Source organism: Eubalaena glacialis, chromosome 19, assembly GCF_028564815.1.
Source record: "Eubalaena glacialis isolate mEubGla1 chromosome 19, mEubGla1.1.hap2.+ XY, whole genome shotgun sequence".
NCBI lineage: Eukaryota > Metazoa > Chordata > Mammalia > Artiodactyla > Balaenidae > Eubalaena > Eubalaena glacialis.
This window is the reverse complement of record NC_083734.1, coordinates 15,755,836-15,774,170: the sequence shown is the minus strand read 5'-3', so window position 1 is coordinate 15,774,170 and position 18,335 is coordinate 15,755,836. Positions and strand designations below refer to the sequence as shown.

The window sequence follows — 18,335 nt, the reverse complement described above, 5'->3', positions numbered from 1 at the left end:
AAGTCATTTATTATAGTAAGTTTGAAAATGTTTCCTCTTCTTTCCTTTGCCAATGAATTCCTGCATGACCTAGATCAAGCCATGTCATCTACAAATATAGAATAATATCTGGACCTCCCTCAGAGGGATTCCAAGAAACCAGAAACAAGAAAGAATATCCCAGAATACTTACTAGCATTTATCTCTGCATTATCATTCAAATGCAGTGCAAACTAGTTTTGTAGTGGTCAAAAACTCAAAGTGGAAGGAAGAGAAAAATCTCAATATAAAATTCCAGTTATGATAGTGTCGATTCTGCTTTATAATATTTACAGGTAATGCAGCTCCATTTCCCAGAGGGGGAAAAAAAGCATATTAATAAACCATGCCAATGAAAGAATGGAAGTTCCAGAGAAAACGACATGGAGTATGTATGATTTTTATTTCTGAAAAACAGGAATACTCTATAATAGAGATGGAAAATGATAAAACCCAAAACTCTCTTGGAAATTACAAGGTTTTTAGTTTGTTTTCCTTTTTAATAATCCTCTGAATAGTTTAAAAGTTTAACTTTAAGGAGCTTTAGTTATAAATCCACTGAATTTTACAATATAGGAGGTCTAAACATAAATATGAACAACTTAATATTTTATTCTAAGTATTTTAGTAGTATTTTATTCTAGTTTATTTACTATAGAAGTTTATTTCATTATTTACAGTATTTTACAAGAAGTTCCTTCTAATATTTTGCTTCTAAGGTCAAGGTAGTTATTCTGTGACTTTCTTTCCAATTAGGCTAGGAAAAGAACACTTTTGCTTGCAGTGGTAAAGAACTAAAGTATTCTGAAGTCTTCTCTTCTTTATGATCCCAGAGCACAGGAGTAAATATCTATTCTACAGCCTAGAAATGAGGAGGCTTATTTGTGAAATAAAACTGCACTTGTTGTTTCCAACAGTGTGTCTTAGAAACAGTGATATTACTAGTCAGAGTATTTCATAGGAAATTCAACATACTTTTTACATCCAATTTCCTGAAGCTCTGCATAAATCCAGTAATGAGCATGGAGTCTACAAATTATTGTTATTGACATTTTACTGCAGAAGAATCTGAATGACAAATGAAAGGAAGGTGAGTCTGAACATAAGTCATCAAGATATGAACACTTTCAGGGCACATTTTAATTCCTTATTAAACTCAAGTTATTCTCTCTCAAGTTCCCTTGCTGACCTCTTTTCACACCAAGAATTTCCAAAGTTACAGAAAAGCAGTTACTTCCTTACTCCCTGCTGACACAAATTCTGCTCCTCATGGAAAGTTTCTATTTTTATTACTTCTGAGCATCCAGCCAAACCCCAAGTGAGGCAGGTACAATGTCTTGTTAACTTTTAACAGAAATCATATACACTATGAAGAAGCTCTGCTGGATTAAATGGTCTGCAGGAGCATGTAGATCCATCTATGCAAACACTGGAGTGGGCACGCTGAGGGTCATACCTTTTCTGAGACAGCAGTGAAGGTCATGGCGTGGGTCATAAGTGACTCACCAAAAGTCAGCCTCTCAGCTTTATTCATGTTCTTCATGGAGACACCAAACACTAACTCGTGGTCATAGCTGTAAAAGAGAACAATAGCACAGAATATAGAGAGTACAATCATGGGGGATAATTGGCTTCTGGTTGTAAAAGGATCACAGAAGAACCTGAAGGGGCTTTGCAGCTCCAGATATATCTGGGCTGTAGCTCTTTAGAGAACGTGGTACATGCAAAATTTAGCCTCTCAATGGGATTCCATTCTCTCTGTGTCACAAGAGTACTCAGAAAAATACGAAGTTATTAAACATAAATTCCCCAAATCAAAAAGCTGACAAGATAAGCTTGCACTGTCATTTTGGCAAGAAAACTTAAAAGTTTCTGAAGTAATTTCTTTCAAAAATGGTCTCTTTTGAGCCGGCAGAAACACTCAGTTTCTGAATTCATTTAGACCACTGCTAACTGTGAAATTTAAATAGTGTCAAAATATTGGAGAATATTTTCAAAGTTTAAAAAACTTCATGAATTCTCTCTTTTAGCAGATTTCCTTTCTCCTGTTGTTAACTGTCAAGATATTTACTCAATTTCCTACAAGTAATAATTACTTACAAGTAATGTTAAAGTGATATATTTTAAGTCAAGGAATTTGAATGATTCAGTTCACAAATGAATCTTCATTGTCATAAACAACCAGGAGGAATGCTTTAAAGTGTGTATGCATATTAGTCCTAGTTGTCATAAAGACAAAATACATAAGGTATCAAAGTAATAGAAGTAGTTAAGAAGGCTCAAATAGCAAACAAGAGATCTGGAAAACCTTTCATTATATCCCCAAACGCACTGAGCAGATTTACACGGTAATCAATTACTATTATTTTTATAACCTTTCGTAATCCAACTTTTTGTTTTTTGGCTGCATTGGGTTTTCATTGCTGCGTGTAGGCTTTGTCTAGTTGTGGCGAGCTGGGGGCTACTCTTCATTGTGGTGCGCGGGCTTTTCATTGCAGTGGCTTCTCTTGTTGCGGAGCACGGGCTCTAGGCACGTGGGCTTCAGCAGTTGTGGTGCACAGGCTTAGTTGCTGTGTGGCACGTGGGATCTTCCCGGACCAGGGATCGAACCTGTGTCCCTGGCATTGGCAGGCAGATTCTTAACCACTGTGCCACTAGGGAAGTGCCAGTAATCCAACTTTTAAGTTGCCTTTTTTAAAAAAAATATTTATTTATTTATTTGGCTGCACCGGGTCTTAGTTGCGGCACACAGGATCTTCATTGCCGCATGCAGGATCTTTAGTTGCAGCATGTGGGATCTTTTAGTTGCATCATGTGAACTCTTAGCTGCAGCATGTGGGATCTAGTTCCCTGACCAGGGATTGAACCCGGGTCCCCTGCATTGGGAGCATGGAGTCTTAGCCACTGGACCACCCATGGAAGTCCCTTAAGTTGTCTTTTAAAAAGTAATTATTGTACAAAAAAAAAGACAAAAAGTATGTGGTATCTTTGATAAATACTTGGTATCAAATACTTGGCATCACACTGATTATATCTTTTACAATACTACTTTGAGTGTTACATTGTTTTTTTTTTTTAAATCAAAAAAAAATTTTTTTTAAGTGTCTTTCTGATGTAGGATGACTTTTTAGGAACGTCCAACAATTTCAACTCAGATATGAAGTATGATCTTGACTTCCCAGGTTAGAGCATATAAATATGTGGAGTTTCTGCTATGAATCCTCAAACTCTACAAAATAGAAAAAAAGAGACCCACCCTCAGGCCAACCTTAATCTTTGAGTGAACCCGAGCTGAGTCACTTCGTACCAAGAGTGTACTCCAACAGTCACAACCCACAAATTATTTTCTATTTTAAATTTCTTGCACTCACACATTCATGTCACTGAGGCCCAACTTGCCATTGAAGTGCTTTCCAACATCACAGCCAAACCATACAGCCTAGAAATAGAGGAAAGAAGATGAAAGAAGTCAACATAAGTTCTTCCTATTACACCAAAGAAGTGGGAAGAAAAGGTTTTAACCCCTATGCAGAAGACAAAGAAACAATACCAACCTCTCCATCTTTGATGGAGGCAGCAACCATCTTTTTCAATAAGTCAATGGGCTGGTTGTTATATAGAGTTTTCCTCCCTCCAACCATGTTGCTTAAGTAGTCCACCGTGTAAAGTCTGCTGTACTTATGGTGGGGCCGAGGGTCATTCACTAAACAAATCTATTGAGATCAAGAACATGTTGATTAGAACATAAAACCAGGAGTGTCAAGCAAGATACAGACCTCTCCTTTAAGTTCATATATTTGTATCAAGCTTAGCGCCTCTGCCTACAAGAACAAGCATTACACATTGTTAAATAACTGAGAAACAAAAGGTGGCAAGGTCATGTGAGAGAGGTCCCTGTATATCCTAATTAGTATAAGGGACACATTTGGGAGTTGCATCAACCTGTTTTTCCTACTGGCGGGAATCACCCCGAAACTAATTCTGCAGAATTGTGTGCACTGAGTAAGGCAAGATGGCGATTCACGAGTCCATCACTACAAGACCTCTGCTCTCAAGTTACCAGAAAGGCTCAACATCTGGCAGTACCACAACTGAGTTGGGACTCCAATCATAAAACAACGCCATGTGCTTTTAAGACGGTCAAGATGCCAATGAAGAAGGGGCGCTAGTCATCTTGCTAGGCAGGTGGAGAAGCCCTGAAGTGAGCGGGAAAAACTAGGATGGGACACTGCTCCCTTCCGCAAGAGCGTCCCAAGAGGGGCCCACAGTAGAGTGATGCTCTGAACCCATGGTAAGAAACACCCAATATACTTTTATTGTCTTCGCACCTGAGAATGACTCAGGGCCCAAATCAGGGGAGCATATGGGAATTAAACTGACTGCTGGCCCATAGTTAGAAAAGTCTCTGAAGAGGAGCACTGGGGATCCTAATATGACCAACTGAATTGGTACATAAAATACCTCAGAGGAAGGAGGAAAAATTTTGTTTACTGTCTAGTTTGATGACCATGCATGGTAACCCAGGAATCGAGTATTCTTTCTTGTAGTCAACAGGCATTTGAAAGTAAACAGCCAGTGGCTGCCAGTGCCAGTCTCCAACCTTATCTTCCATATTGAAGAGTGGCTTGACATGTTCCTTGTAAAACTTCAAGGGTGTTATGGGGCCAATCTTCTGATAGTTTTTATCTTTGTCTCGATACTCCCAGGTAAACGTCTCTGGTGGATTACCCAAACAGATGCACACCACTCTGAATATCTGGAAAAAAGGAGGACAGATGAGCGATGGCTAGGGGGAAGCAGTATTTTTTACCTCTACCTCTTCATTTTCTTCTAGCTTGGGAAACACAAGAAATCAGTGGCTAAATTCAAGCCAGAAATTTCACAGGAAATCTAATATTGCTCCAAAAATTGGAAGGTTGATGTCCAGGATTTGATATCAGCCAACTTCTGAGTTCTTAAATAAACACTGTGAACAATACAATTCTGAAATGTTAATATTTAGTGCTTAGTATTTGCCCTGCAAGTTAAACTTCCTTAGCCAAGAAATCACTCACCACTGATACACAACAAGACCTGGGTTGCTGCTCTGCTGATTATATTTCAAGTGACAAATAATTACATACATTTTATAAATGGATTGCCTTCCCTTTATGCTTCTAGGTTTTGCTTTGATTGTGACAGGGGTCTCTACTCACAGAAAAGTCATTAACTTTTTGGTGGAGCTTAGATGACAATGTCTATTAAAATTATTATTAGAATAAGACTAAATTTAGTAGTAAGGTACCATTTTTTTGGGTTGTGAGACCTTAACATACTTTCCAATGATGTCATAAAACCTTCAATTAGCATTATTACAATCCAAGGATATTTCAATATTTTATATTATTTTCATCTTATAGAAAGAAAAAAATAGAAGTATAGAGACATACCTTCCTCTTCTGTATCAAATTTGCTTTATCTTTTAAAAAATACACATTACAATCCGCTTCTTCTTTCTCCACCCCAGGCACCACCCTAATCCAATCTTATTATCTGTATTATTTGCTCCATACATTTGTATTGATATACTCCAATACAGTCAAAAGAAACAGATCCTGTATTTATTAGGTGTGACTATTTTGTGCTAGATACTATATATCTGCTAGGTTAACTTAATTCTCACAGAACTCTCTCAAGGCATAATTTCCCCTCCTTTTTCTTTTTTTCCCCCAAAAGAGATTGAGACTCAAAGAAAGTAAGTAACCTACTTAAGATCACATAGCTAGTAACTGGGAGAACCATGGTCTAAACTGATGTCACACACTGTCCAAAAAAAAAAAAAGTATTGCTCCATTGGTACAGGGTTTAAAACAAAAAAGGGAACATTTATTGACTTTTCTGTGCTGTACTACAATCTTTAAATATCATATCTCTCAATCCTCTCTAAAAAAAAATGGTAGGTATTATTCACATTTTACAGATAAGGAAACCAAGGTTCAGGGAAATAAATAGCTTGACTGAAGTCTTAAAGCCAATAAATCACAAAATTAGGATTTGAACCCAGGTCTGACCTCAGCACTATTTCTATAACACCATGAATTAAGCATTTATCGTTTACTGTAACTTTCTGGGTTTCCTATAACCTGTCTCTTACAAAAGGTCATAAACTTCTCAAGGATAAGGACCAGGTCATGGATATTTTGTATCTCCTATAGCATCTAGCACTATATCTGACCTAGATATGATAACTGATGTGAACACTATTCCACTCTCCACCACAGGATGAATAATTTCAGAAGTACCACCCTTTCTTCAAGTCACTTCCTTGTTGAAGATTCAATAATGCTTTCCTATTACCTCCCATAACAAATCTAAACTCCATGACCTGATCTATTTGCCTTCTTTTTTTACTTCGGCATAACATACATTCAAAAGGTATGCAAAGTGCACTAATCTTACATATACAGCTCGGTTCAATTTTTTACATAGGTATACACCCATGTAACCACCATTCAAATAAATATACAGAATATTTCCAGGGTTCCAAAGGTTCCCTAGCTCCCTTCCAGTCAATAACCACACCTTCCCCAAGGTAAGCATTATTTTGACTTAAATAACTACTGATTAGTTTTGCCTGTTCTTTAATTTCATATAAATGGAATCACACAGCATATTCTCTGCTGTGTAGGGCAACCTTTGTTGACATAATGCCTGTAAGATTCACTCATGGTGCTGTGGATATCACTAATTTGTCTTTACTGCTGTGTAAATATATTATAATTTATTCACTCGTGTTGGTGGACATGTGAGTTGTTTTCAGTGTAGGGTTATTTATAAAGCAGCTAAGAATATTTTTATCCAGACGGTTTTCCAGGGGCTTGAAGGAATTTACATACTCTCCAGCAAAGGAAGAGAGTTCCAGTTGTCCTAACAATACATTCTTGCCAAACCTCGCACTGTATTTTTAATTTTAGCCATTTTGGTGGGTAAGTAATGGTATTCCCAATGTGGTTTTAGCTTGCATTTCTCTGATGAACATGGTTGGATTTTGAAGGCTCTCTGTAACTTCACCCAACCTCATTTCCCATCATGGAGCCTGCTCACCCGTCAGTTCTGTCTATGTCTCTCCTTACTGTCCACTCAATGCACTCAGCTCGCTGTCACCTTCATAACTTTACTGTCTCTTCTGTGCCTCAAAACCCAATCCTACTCCCATGCTATAAAACTCAGTGCAGGGAATTCCCTGGCGGTTCAGTGGTTAAGACTCCACACTTTCACTGCCGAGGGCCCGAGTTCAATCCCTGGTCAGAGGACTAAGACCCCGCAAGCCATGTGGCACAGCCAAAAAACTAAAATTAAAAAAAAAAAAAAAAAAAAACTCAGTGCAGGATGACCCTTTTCCAGCAAGTTTTCACTAATTAAATTTTTATGTCAGAAGTATTCAGAGAAAGGAGAAGTTAGTGTGAGCTAGAAAAATTAACATTTGATTCCATAGTGTCATTTATGTTTCTCTACTGTCTCCCCTGCTAGACTTAATCTACCAGGGACAGAAACCAGACCTTAGACGTATCCCAACAAACACTAGAAGAACCACATTAAAAACAGTTTTCTTAAATTCAAAGTTCTTCTCCAGTGACTGGTGTAAAACTTAAATTTAGGAGTTCAAACTGGGCAGACCCTAAATGCAGAACAAAAGGGAAGGCTTAGAGAATAAAACAAAGCTATAGCCTGTAAGAAATAAACCTTCCTTCCCCTCCTCTCCTTGGACCCCAACTCTGGAGAACTCTGTTGTCCTTAACCTGATAGACCCCACCCTCTTCCCTCATTTTACCCTCCACTCCCTTCAGAAATGTCGGCTCCTGCCTCTGCTCTAGAAAGAATCACCAGAGAATGATCTATGACAGCCTGATTTCTTAATACGCCCAACCCCACCACTTTCAGCCAGAAAGACCACTTAAGGAGCTTAGTTTTTGATACTCCTTAGCTGTACATTAGTAGTTGTTTTGAGCAGCCAGGACTTCTCCAGACTGACCTTTAGGTAAATTCATTAGATACCCCAGTCCCTATCTGGCTTTAGGGAACACACGTCCAAGATCCCCCAATTCTAAGTCGGCATCCATATGTCATCATCAGCCACTGAAATTGTATTTATTTCTCTTCATCATCTCCAGTGCATTCATTCTAGGCCTCAAAAAGCCCTGAGACAGACTGGAACCTGATACCAAGGCTCAAACTTATCCTCTGAACCAAAGCTAGAAAACTAGACATAGGCCTGCCTATGACATTAGGCCTATAATTAAGGATAAAAAGACTCTTAATTCATGTGTTATTTTGGAAGACAGAGCCTGACTCTACCATCTTAACAGAAACAGATTAACCTACAGATGAAGTTATGTTTGCCTTTCATTTTATGTTTTGTTTCCCAAGAGAGAATCTTCCTTTACTAGGATTTACTTTGTGTTTTATGAGCCTGAACAGCTGCTCCTTAAACCACCTCTCTTTTAATGTTGTATCATTCTCAGGTTGGTTTCTAGTACAGAAAAGCAGCAGCAGGGCATCACATCAGCAACTGTAATTGAGCTAATCTAGCCATGGATTAATGAGCTATGTTTGGGATTCATAAGGACCAGAGAGTCATTTTGTATTTGCTCAGCACCAAGGCCACAAATGGCACCTTTCATCATGAGGACACTGCCACTGGTAACTAAAGACAATGACAATGAAAGTATATAATCAGAACATGTTTAAATAAGGAAGGTTTTATAGACTTAAATGATGTGTATTTTTAACTAGTAATCGTTGTCACATGTGTATGAACATTTTATATGGGGTCATTCTGATTAATTCTCAGTCATCCAAGGGTGGTTTATCCAGTTCAGTTAGGCTCTGGCCAAAAAAAAGGAGGCTAGGGCTAGGCCTAATGAAGATTTAAGACAACTAAGTGAATTTCTGTTTACTTTTAAACACATTCTAAATATAAATGAGTGTTTTACACTATAATTTACATATACCTCATTATGCACTTGACTCCCTATCTAAAATAAAAAGTGTTAAATCATTCCTTCCTTCTCCCCAAAAATGCATTAAAGGAAACCTGCATTTTAGTTATCTAAATGAATTCTATGATTAATCTTTTTGGAATACAAATACTTATGCCCTACTGCATATGATTTATAAATCTAAATTTTTATCAAAGATACACATAAGGCATGAATGAGGATAAGGGTGACATCTCTTTCTCTTGGATTTTAGTAGAACTGTAATTTGAGACATGTTGCTTTGTTTACTATGACTATAATTATCCAAAGCCATTCAGATTCAAGTCAGTTTACAACACTTTGGAAGGAATATTTGGCTGCAAGTCAACTAACAATAGTTAAACAAGCTCTAATTTTTTAAAACTCTCCAAAGTATAGTCTCCAGGGCCCCTGACACTACATTTCTTGATAAGAGACTCTGCTGTTCTGAAATAATATTCCCGGTTCCCAAAGTATAAAGCTGGCAGTGAGCTGTGGATATCTGAGTCTGCTCTCTGGTGAGCAACTTGGGAGTGTCACCTGCTTCTCACAAGATGCACTTGGTATTCAGGATAAAAAAAGATACTGGCCACTAAACGCAAGTCATTATGCAGAACTGAATACTGGTGAATAACAGAACCAGGAAAGGGAATGGAAAAAAGAAAAAGGACACAGAAAGCATGAAATACAGGACATAGGGAAAGAATGTGTGGACCCCAATTTAAAGACAAATGATGTGAGATGGAGTCAATTCCTATACCCATGGCTAAACTGGGAGACAGACATCAAGTGAGAGGAGGAAGGCAGGATGCAATAGTTGAGCGTCAGTCATGAATACTTAGAAGGGTGAGAGTTGAAAGCCAGCTACAGGCAGACGCAGAATGGAGGAAACTGTAATAATTAGAAATGTTAGAATGGGAAGGTAGTGCAATGGTAACAACCAAGCTACTTGTAATGGAGCAAAACTGGTAAAGCTAAAAGATTTCAGTGCTTGGAACCACTGCAGAAGTGACAGAATATTAGAATCTTCATTTGTATTTACAATACTGTATTGCCTAGTAAAGTCTAAACCACTGTAGAAATATTACTTACTTCTATTGTTATAAAAATGCAAAGCTACAGTGCCATTAAGAAATCACCTACTCTGACTTTTTAGTTTCACTGATGGAGAAATTAGGCTCATAGGTAAAATGACCTATTGATCACAGAGTAGAATGACCGCAAGGACACAAAAGTGGTCAAAGAATATAGCTGAACTTTGAAGAGAGTTCAGTGCTAAGGGTAAATGAACCAGTTACAAGAGGGAAGTAGAGACCTTAGTGACTGCTGATAATGCAGAGAAAGGAGAGAGAAGACAGCTCTCTACTGCTTTCTGGTGGGGAATGAAAGAAAGGCAAGGATCTGTTTTAAAAACAAAAATCTTACCTGTGCCTGCAAAAGCAGGCAGAGAAGGAGATACTTTCTGGGGGCACCAAATATATTTTCAGGCAGGGAAAGACATAAAAAGGTACACTTAAAGGGTATGTGCCCTTCTGTGATGTTAAGGGAAATGAGGTCATACAGATGATAACTAAGAGTCAAATGATCATCTTGAGACTCCTTCTAGAGTGGTGGTTGAATCAAAGAAATAGTTAGAAATTCGGACTCTCCAGTCCCACCCAGACCTACTGAATCAATCTGCACTTTAACAAGATCCCCAGGGGATTTGACTGTACATTAAAGTTTGAAAGCACTACTTTAGAGCACATTTATTCTTTCCCTCCTCCAAAACCTTGCTTCTTCAATTATTGCTTCTCTCATTCGCATCTGCTATCCCTTACCACACACAGGTTTCCTCATCACTGCCGAAAAGCCCTCTCTCCTACCTGTAACCCCTCCTACTTCAGATACCATACATCACTCCAATTCTTCCCTCTTCCTTGTCCTCCACATCAGCAAGTCCTGACAGCTTCACTTCCAAGATACACCCCCAAATGTATTCATTTCTCTTAATCCTCACTCTCATCAATCTGGTCGGAACCACTATGATAGCTCATCTACACAACCACAAGAGCCTCCTAACTGGTCTCCCTACTTCCTCTCCCACTGTTTTACCATCCATTCTCAAAACAGCCAGAGTGGCATATTTTTAAAACAAAAATTAAACCATGTCACTCCTCAGCTTAAATTCCCCGGTGCCTAGCTCACTTAGAATAAAATGCAATATCCTTACCATGGCTCACAGGTGCTATATTAGCCGGTTTTCATTTCCTCCGAGATCTATTCCAGCCATTCCCACCCTCTTTCCAAGCTCGAGTCACACTGCCTTCTTTCTGTTCCTCAAAAATACCAAGCTTCTTCTTGTCTTAGGGCTTTTGCACCCACTGTCTCCTCAGCCTGCTATGCTCTATGTCCAGATCTCTGAATGGATGGATTCTTCCTGCTATTCATATCTCAGCTCATATTTGACCTCAGAAAGGCCTTTTTTTTTTTTTTGGCTGTGCCACGGCTTGCAGGATCTTAGTTCCCTGACCAGAGATTGAACCCCGGGGCCACAGCTGTAAAAGCCAAGCCCTAACACTGGACTGCCAGGGAACGCCCTGGAAAGGCCTTTCTTAACCACCCTATCAATCACCGCATTCTATGTTCTTCGGAGTACATATCACATCAGATTGTTTATTTACTTGTGTATCGTCTGTCTCCCTCCACTAGTATGTAAAATCCATGTGAGCAGGGACCAGGTCTGTTTCAGTCATCACTGCACCCACAGTGCTTAAAACATGCTTAATATTTAGTAGGTACTCAATAAATACTTATGGAATAAATGCGTATCAACTTCTCTCCTCTGCACTGCCGAGCTTCTTGAAACTCCCTGCCTCTCCGTGCCATGGTCTGACTCCTCTCCACCTAGCTCCTTCCCTTCTCCATTCCACACACCCCCTACTCAGGAATCGGCAGCCTTTCCTCAGTCCTCAGAGTCTCTGGCCTGTCTGCAGCATCTGACACTGATGACCAGCACCTACATCACACAGTTCTGGCACTCACTTTTATAGAAATAGAAGTTTTATGGAAACATTATTTTCCAGAATTCTTTACTCAGACCTATTCTATTCTTCCATTCTCCCTCAGGAATTTCAATAATTCGCAAGGCTTCAGCCACCTGTACTAGCATCACTATCACTTTTCTAGATCATTCTCTTTCCTGAACTTTGGAATGATTTCCATATGCTTGAAACCTATTTCCAACTGGACAGTGCCTTGGGACTAGGCACTCTGAAGTCAATATTTCTCCTCTTCACGGTGGCCTCTGAAAAGAGCTTCTCTTACTGACGTGTGTGACCCACAGCAGCATTCTCCCAGTTGCCAGGCTTAAAACCTTAAAGTTATTTGTAATGATGAATCCTTGGCAGATAAGTTGCCAAGTGCTACAGATTTTTCCTCTGAGATATCTCACATTTCTCTCATTTCCATTTCTATCGTCACTATCCTCGTTCAGGCCAAATTAGTACCACCTGGACTGCTGCAGCTTCTAACTGGTCTTCCTACCTCTTCCTTCCAGTTTCACCTATTTAACTAACTTAATCTCCTGACGTGCAGCTTTACTTCAAAAGGGAAATGCAATTTGTGAACATAATCTATTTCCTTCAAGAACCTCAAGGGAAAGGTTAGTCCCCTCTTCAGTGTCAGAAATGTCCTCTACCACTATCAAAATAATAATTCCTTTCCTCTTCCAGAATCCAAAAGAGAAGACCATATTAGAAAATGTTACTTCTTAGCAGCAGTGGCTCTTAAACGAGAATCACCTGAGAAGCTTTTAATGTTATAGATGCCACAACTCGACAAATGCCAAAACAAAATTCACCACGAAAACAGTAATAGAACAATGAGATGGGGCTAACTCTACAAACACTAAAACACTATAAATAGCTTCAGTAACTAAAATACAGAGTTACTGGCAGATGAATAAACACACTAAAAGAACATAATTGCATGCCTGGAGACTTTAGAAATGATAGATGGCATCTCAAATTAAGGGGGAGGGAGAGGATGGACTATTTGAAAAGATGTGGGTCAACTGGGCAGCCTTGAGAGGAAAAAAGTTAGATCCATATCTCATACCCTATGCCAGGATAAATTCTAAATGGATCAGAGATTCAAACACAAAAATCAAAACTCTATAAGTACTGGAAGAAAAATGGAAGAATTCTTTTATAATTCGAGAAAAGCTTTTCTAATTAAAAACCACAAAAAATTTCAAATTTGACTATATATAAGTAAAAAATTCTGCATAGCAAAAAAAAAAAGCATATCACAGATAAGCAACAAATTAAGAAAAAATTTTGCATCTCATATCACAATGGGCTAATTTCTGTAACATTTAAGGAATACCTAGAAATAGATAAAAGACCAAGAAAAAAAACAAGGAAAGGATAAGAATAGACAGTTCACAGAAAAGATGCTTAGCCCCACTCAAAGTAAGAAAATATAAATTAAAACTACAATGAGATAGTTTATCTATCAGACTGTTTACCTGTCAACTGTGTACCTTATCAGATCGGTAAGGATCTGATTGTTTGATAAATGCACTGCCTTGATAAATCTAAAGGGAAACAGGTTCTGTCAGATATTGCTGATGAGAGCGTAAATTGATAGACCCTCCAAAGAGGTTAATTTGGCATTATATATCAAAATTACACATGTATATTCTCCCTGACTCAAAAATTCTATTTCTATTATGTTTTTTAAAAAAAAAATCTCTGGAAGGATGACTAATAGCTAAAACTAATAACAAAAACTAATAAAACTAATTTGGGGGTACATGGTAATTGGAAGGATGGAGAATAGGGTGAGAAGACTTCTCACTGTAAATCTTCTTCTATTTTTGATATTTATGCTAAGTGAAATGCCAGACAGAAAAATACTGTATGATATCACTTACATGTGGAATCTAAAAGATACAAAAAACTAGTGAATATAACAAAAAAGAAACAGACTCACAGATACAGAGAACAAACAAGTGGTTACCAGTGTGGGGGGGGAGGGGCAATACAGGGACGGGGGAGTGGGAGGTGCAAACTAATGGGTATAAGACAAGCTCAAGGATGTATTGTACAACATGGGGGATACAGCCAATATCTTATAATAACTGTAAATGGAAAGTAACCTTTAAAAATTGTATTAAAAGAAACTATAGGCTTTAGAGAAAGACAAAGAAAATGAAAACACCAAGTTATAAAACAGTGTATAGGATCCCTTTTTAAAGCTATTTTTATACGATCTTAAATGAAAAAAATATGGAAGAAAATGCACCAGAGTGTTAGCAGTGATAACCTTTGGCTCACAAGGACTTTCTATGTCATCCTTCCCTGTGTTAGTTAGTATGTAATTTCTTATATTTATAAAGTTTAAAAGCACAAGCATTATTCATGCTCCTGGTGTAACACTCAAAAGCCTCTAATGTGCAACAGGGTAGAATGATTAGCAAATGTAATTCAAATATGTTGTATGTTTCAAACTAAGAAGTTAATTGTTCAGTTGAAAAAATAAAATAAATGGGTATACCTCTGAAAGAAAGATAACTAGGCCCTAATCTCAAGGAAAATGACCTTGACCTTAGGTCTGGAGCAAGCCTAAGCCCATATATTGTTTTTAAGACCTGAGAGCCACTGCTATAGAATTTCCTGAGTAAATCATAATGACTCCCTGTCTCTTCCTACGGCACTGATAAATATTGTTTCTGGTCTTTGTTTTATGTTTTGTTTTTTAACAGACAGAGTTTTGGTAGAGAATACATTTAATAATCCTAAGGGAATCTGGAGGCTAAAAGAGAGTAGACACACTAAGAAAACACTACAACAGAAGTGACTACACGGTTCCAGATCTGCCTTGTCCGTCATCACAACAAACAACCTGCCCTTCTCTTCTCTTAGAAAGAATGCCTTTAGCATAAATACATTTCATTCAAAGCTATCTGAGCTTCATGGCTGTTAAGTCATCATTTTGATGTGCCTACAAGGCTAGGCAAAACATAGGTACTAATTTGTGGCTTTAAAACCACAGCTAGACTCTTCATTACATAAGAGTCAGGTTAAATAAAGAGTTATCTAGGGGACTGTAAAAATCTAAAGACCTATACCACACAGAATTCTGTAGTCAACAGCTTACCTAGAATCATTAAGTAAACAACCCTATTTATAAAACATCCATACTCAGGACTTGGTAAGGTGGTGTTATACTATTTTTCCAAGGTTAGGAACAGGAGAGAAAAGATATGTGAAATATACCTGCCCTAATTTTTTTTTTTTCTTTTGGCCGCACCACACCACATGTGGGATCCTAGTTCCCCAACAAGGGATCGAACCTGCACCCCCTGCACTGGAAGCACAGAGTCTTAACCACTGGACCGTCAGGGACGTGAACCTGCCCTAATTCTTATCAGCTAATCCCAGAGTCAGAACATGGATTTTAGACATATCATTTAAAAGATCATTAAAGCAAACATCTTAAGCCAACAGAATGCTTGTGATTTGCAATAAGTATTATCTGAGCCCGTTTCCATAACTCTTTATAGAACCTTCATCCTTACTACACCCCACCATCTTACTATAATCATAAATAAAGGCAAATTATGCAGGAGATATGGCCTCAACAGGAGAGATCATTCCAAGGAGGAAGGGAAGAAAACTAACATTTATTGGACCACTGCTATGTACCAGGCACTATGCCTTATACTCTTATACTTAATTCCTTATTTGATCCCCACAAAAATCCAATAAGAAATATATTTTAAACCCCAAATGGAATCTCAGACAGGTTAAGTATTTTATCCAAGATCACAGAGCTGTTAAGTGATAGAGCCGGAACTGAAACCCATGTCCTACTCCAAAACCTATTTTCTTCTACTACAATCAGATACCTCTCTTAACAAAGAACACTTAAGGAGTAAAGAAAGAGGTAAATATGAGATAATTTAAATGTATCTAGCAAAATGAAACCTCTGTGTTCATCCACTGAACAATATTTAAGAAATGAATATTGTATCAAGCTAGACGTGTTACACTTGAACAAACTGAGACTTCAGAGCTTCAGGAACCTGTCTCAGGTCACATGGCTGTTAAATGAGAAGATTAGATAGCCTGACTCCAGAGACCATGCTCTCGACTACACTATGCTGCCTCTCTAAAATTCAAAGGAAAACACGAGTGAAGCATTAATGTTGTGCACTGCAGTGAAAAAATTTAGGCCATCTTAATTCCATACAAACAGTCTTGAAAGGGCTGTTAATTGAGTGATTCCTAGTAATGGGCCCACTAGATGAAAAAGGGAAATGTTTGTACTTTTCTCCAAGTGATTTCACAGTTTTATACATATTCATCTGGATTATGAATAGTATTTAGTAATAAAGATTTTTAACTGCCTTGATAATAAATATTACTGCCTTATATTTGTTTAATGCTTTTTAAGTTTTCCAAAATGTTTTCACATACATTATTTTAACTGTTATAACCAACGATAGCTTCTCGTCTTTATTCCTACAGAATAAAACCAAAAGACATGGCATCTACCTAAGATCCCTCACAGCTCTGCCTTTCTAGCTTAATTTACTACCAAACACACTCACAAAATGTTTTGTTTCAGCTACCCTGTTCTCTGAAGAGTCCACCTTTGTTCATGCCACTGTACATGCAATTCCTGTTGTCTGGAATGGTTTTCCCAGTTACCCATCTGGTACATCTTTACTGCTCTTTCAAGAGCTGGTTCCAATATCTTCCCCATGAAACCTTCAGTTCACTGAATTAGTCACTCCCTCCTCTATGACCACTAAATCCTTTATAACACATCTCTAGCATAGGATTTATTATAATTATTCATGTGTTTCTTTTACCAAGAGATTGAGCTCCTTGAAAATAGAGACCATGTCTTTCTCATCTTTGTATTCCCAGTGGCAAACTCATAGCACGTATTCAATATTTATGAAACGAATAAAAGAGTGAATTATAGAATAATAAATTGGGAAATAGAAGTACAAGTCCCATACTAAACTGCAAAGTTTATACCTCAGCCTTTTCAGCTGTAAAATAAGTAATTTTCTTTCTTTTATTTTTTAAAGATTCTATACTTTATTTTTTATTTATTTATTTTTGGCTGCATTGGATCTTCGTTGCTGCACGCGAGCTTTCTCTAGTTGGGGCGAGCGGGGGCTACTCTCTGTTGCAGTGCATGGGCTTCTCATTGCGGTGGCTTCTCTTGTTGCGGAGCACGGGCTCTAGGCACGCGGGCTTCAGTAGTTGTGGCATGCGGGCTCAGTAGTTGTGGCTCGCAGGCTCTAGAGCACAGGCTCAGTAGTTGTGGCACATGGGCTTAGCTGCTCCGCGGCATGTGGGATCTTCCCGGACTAGGGCTCAAACCCGTGTCCCCTGCATTGGCAGGCAGATTCTTAACCACTGCGCCACCAGGGAAGCCCTTTTTTTTTTAATTTTAATATTTATTTATTTATTTATTTTGGCTGCACCAGGTCTTAGTTGTGGCATGCAGGATATCTAGTTGCGGCATGCAGACTACTTAGTTGCGGCATGCATCTGGGATCTAGTTCCCTGACCAGGGCTTGAACCCAGGTCCCCCACATTGGGAGCTCAGGGTCTTACCCACTGGACCACCAGGGAAGTCCCTAAAATAAGTAATTTTCAATTCAATTCAACATTAACTACAATGACCACGTTTCCCAATCAATGTAACAGATAGGAATATTCTGAGAGTTCTTTAGAAGGGTCACAAAAAATCCAAATAATTGTTATTACCTCCTCCATCATGGCATCCTGTGTGGCTGAGATTTCGCCTTTGGTTGCGCCGCTGTGTACCAGGTTCCTTAGTCGTATACAGAATTCTCTCATCTATGACAGAAACTTATTCAGTTACCCAAATTCAACTATAAATGAGCCTAATAGACCAGTGCTAGCTCTATTTTGAAGTATAACTCAGCCAAGACCCCGGGCAAAATTCATAAAAGCAAATGCATTTTTCCCCAACCAGTCCACTTAAACACAGAGCTAAAAACACTCTCCATAAGGAGAAAAGACATAGATCATTCCCCCAAAATACTAGATGGAACTGCTCCTGCTCTGCAACTGATGGGACCCGCTGTGATACATGTCTGGGGATGGGGAAAACATGTAATTCCATAATGCCATCACCCTCGGAAAAAGCAAGAGACAAGCTGATTATGCCACTAAGTCACTCTAATAGATTTTAATTTACAATTTTACTGGTTGTCCATTTCTTCTCTGTAAAATCATTATGACCATGGCTATGCCAACCCCCAATATACTTTTCATTTTTGTTTTC

General features: G+C 38.4%; 1 protein-coding gene across 4 annotated transcripts in view; it reads right to left on the bottom strand.

Moving 5' to 3' along the window:
• Positions 1–18,335, bottom strand: part of BLMH (bleomycin hydrolase) — a 41,438-nt gene that overhangs the window by 16,547 nt on the left and 6,556 nt on the right. For all 4 annotated transcript variants that reach the window (XM_061175083.1, XM_061175084.1, XM_061175082.1 and 1 more), the window contains exons 6-10: positions 17,792–17,884; positions 4,619–4,774; positions 3,573–3,731; positions 3,390–3,457; positions 1,475–1,592 (exon numbers count right to left, since the gene is read on the bottom strand). In XM_061175083.1, the coding sequence (XP_061031066.1) occupies positions 1,475–1,592; positions 3,390–3,457; positions 3,573–3,731; positions 4,619–4,774; positions 17,792–17,884 (594 nt within the window). The remainder of the gene's footprint in view (positions 1–1,474; positions 1,593–3,389; positions 3,458–3,572; positions 3,732–4,618; positions 4,775–17,791; positions 17,885–18,335) is intronic.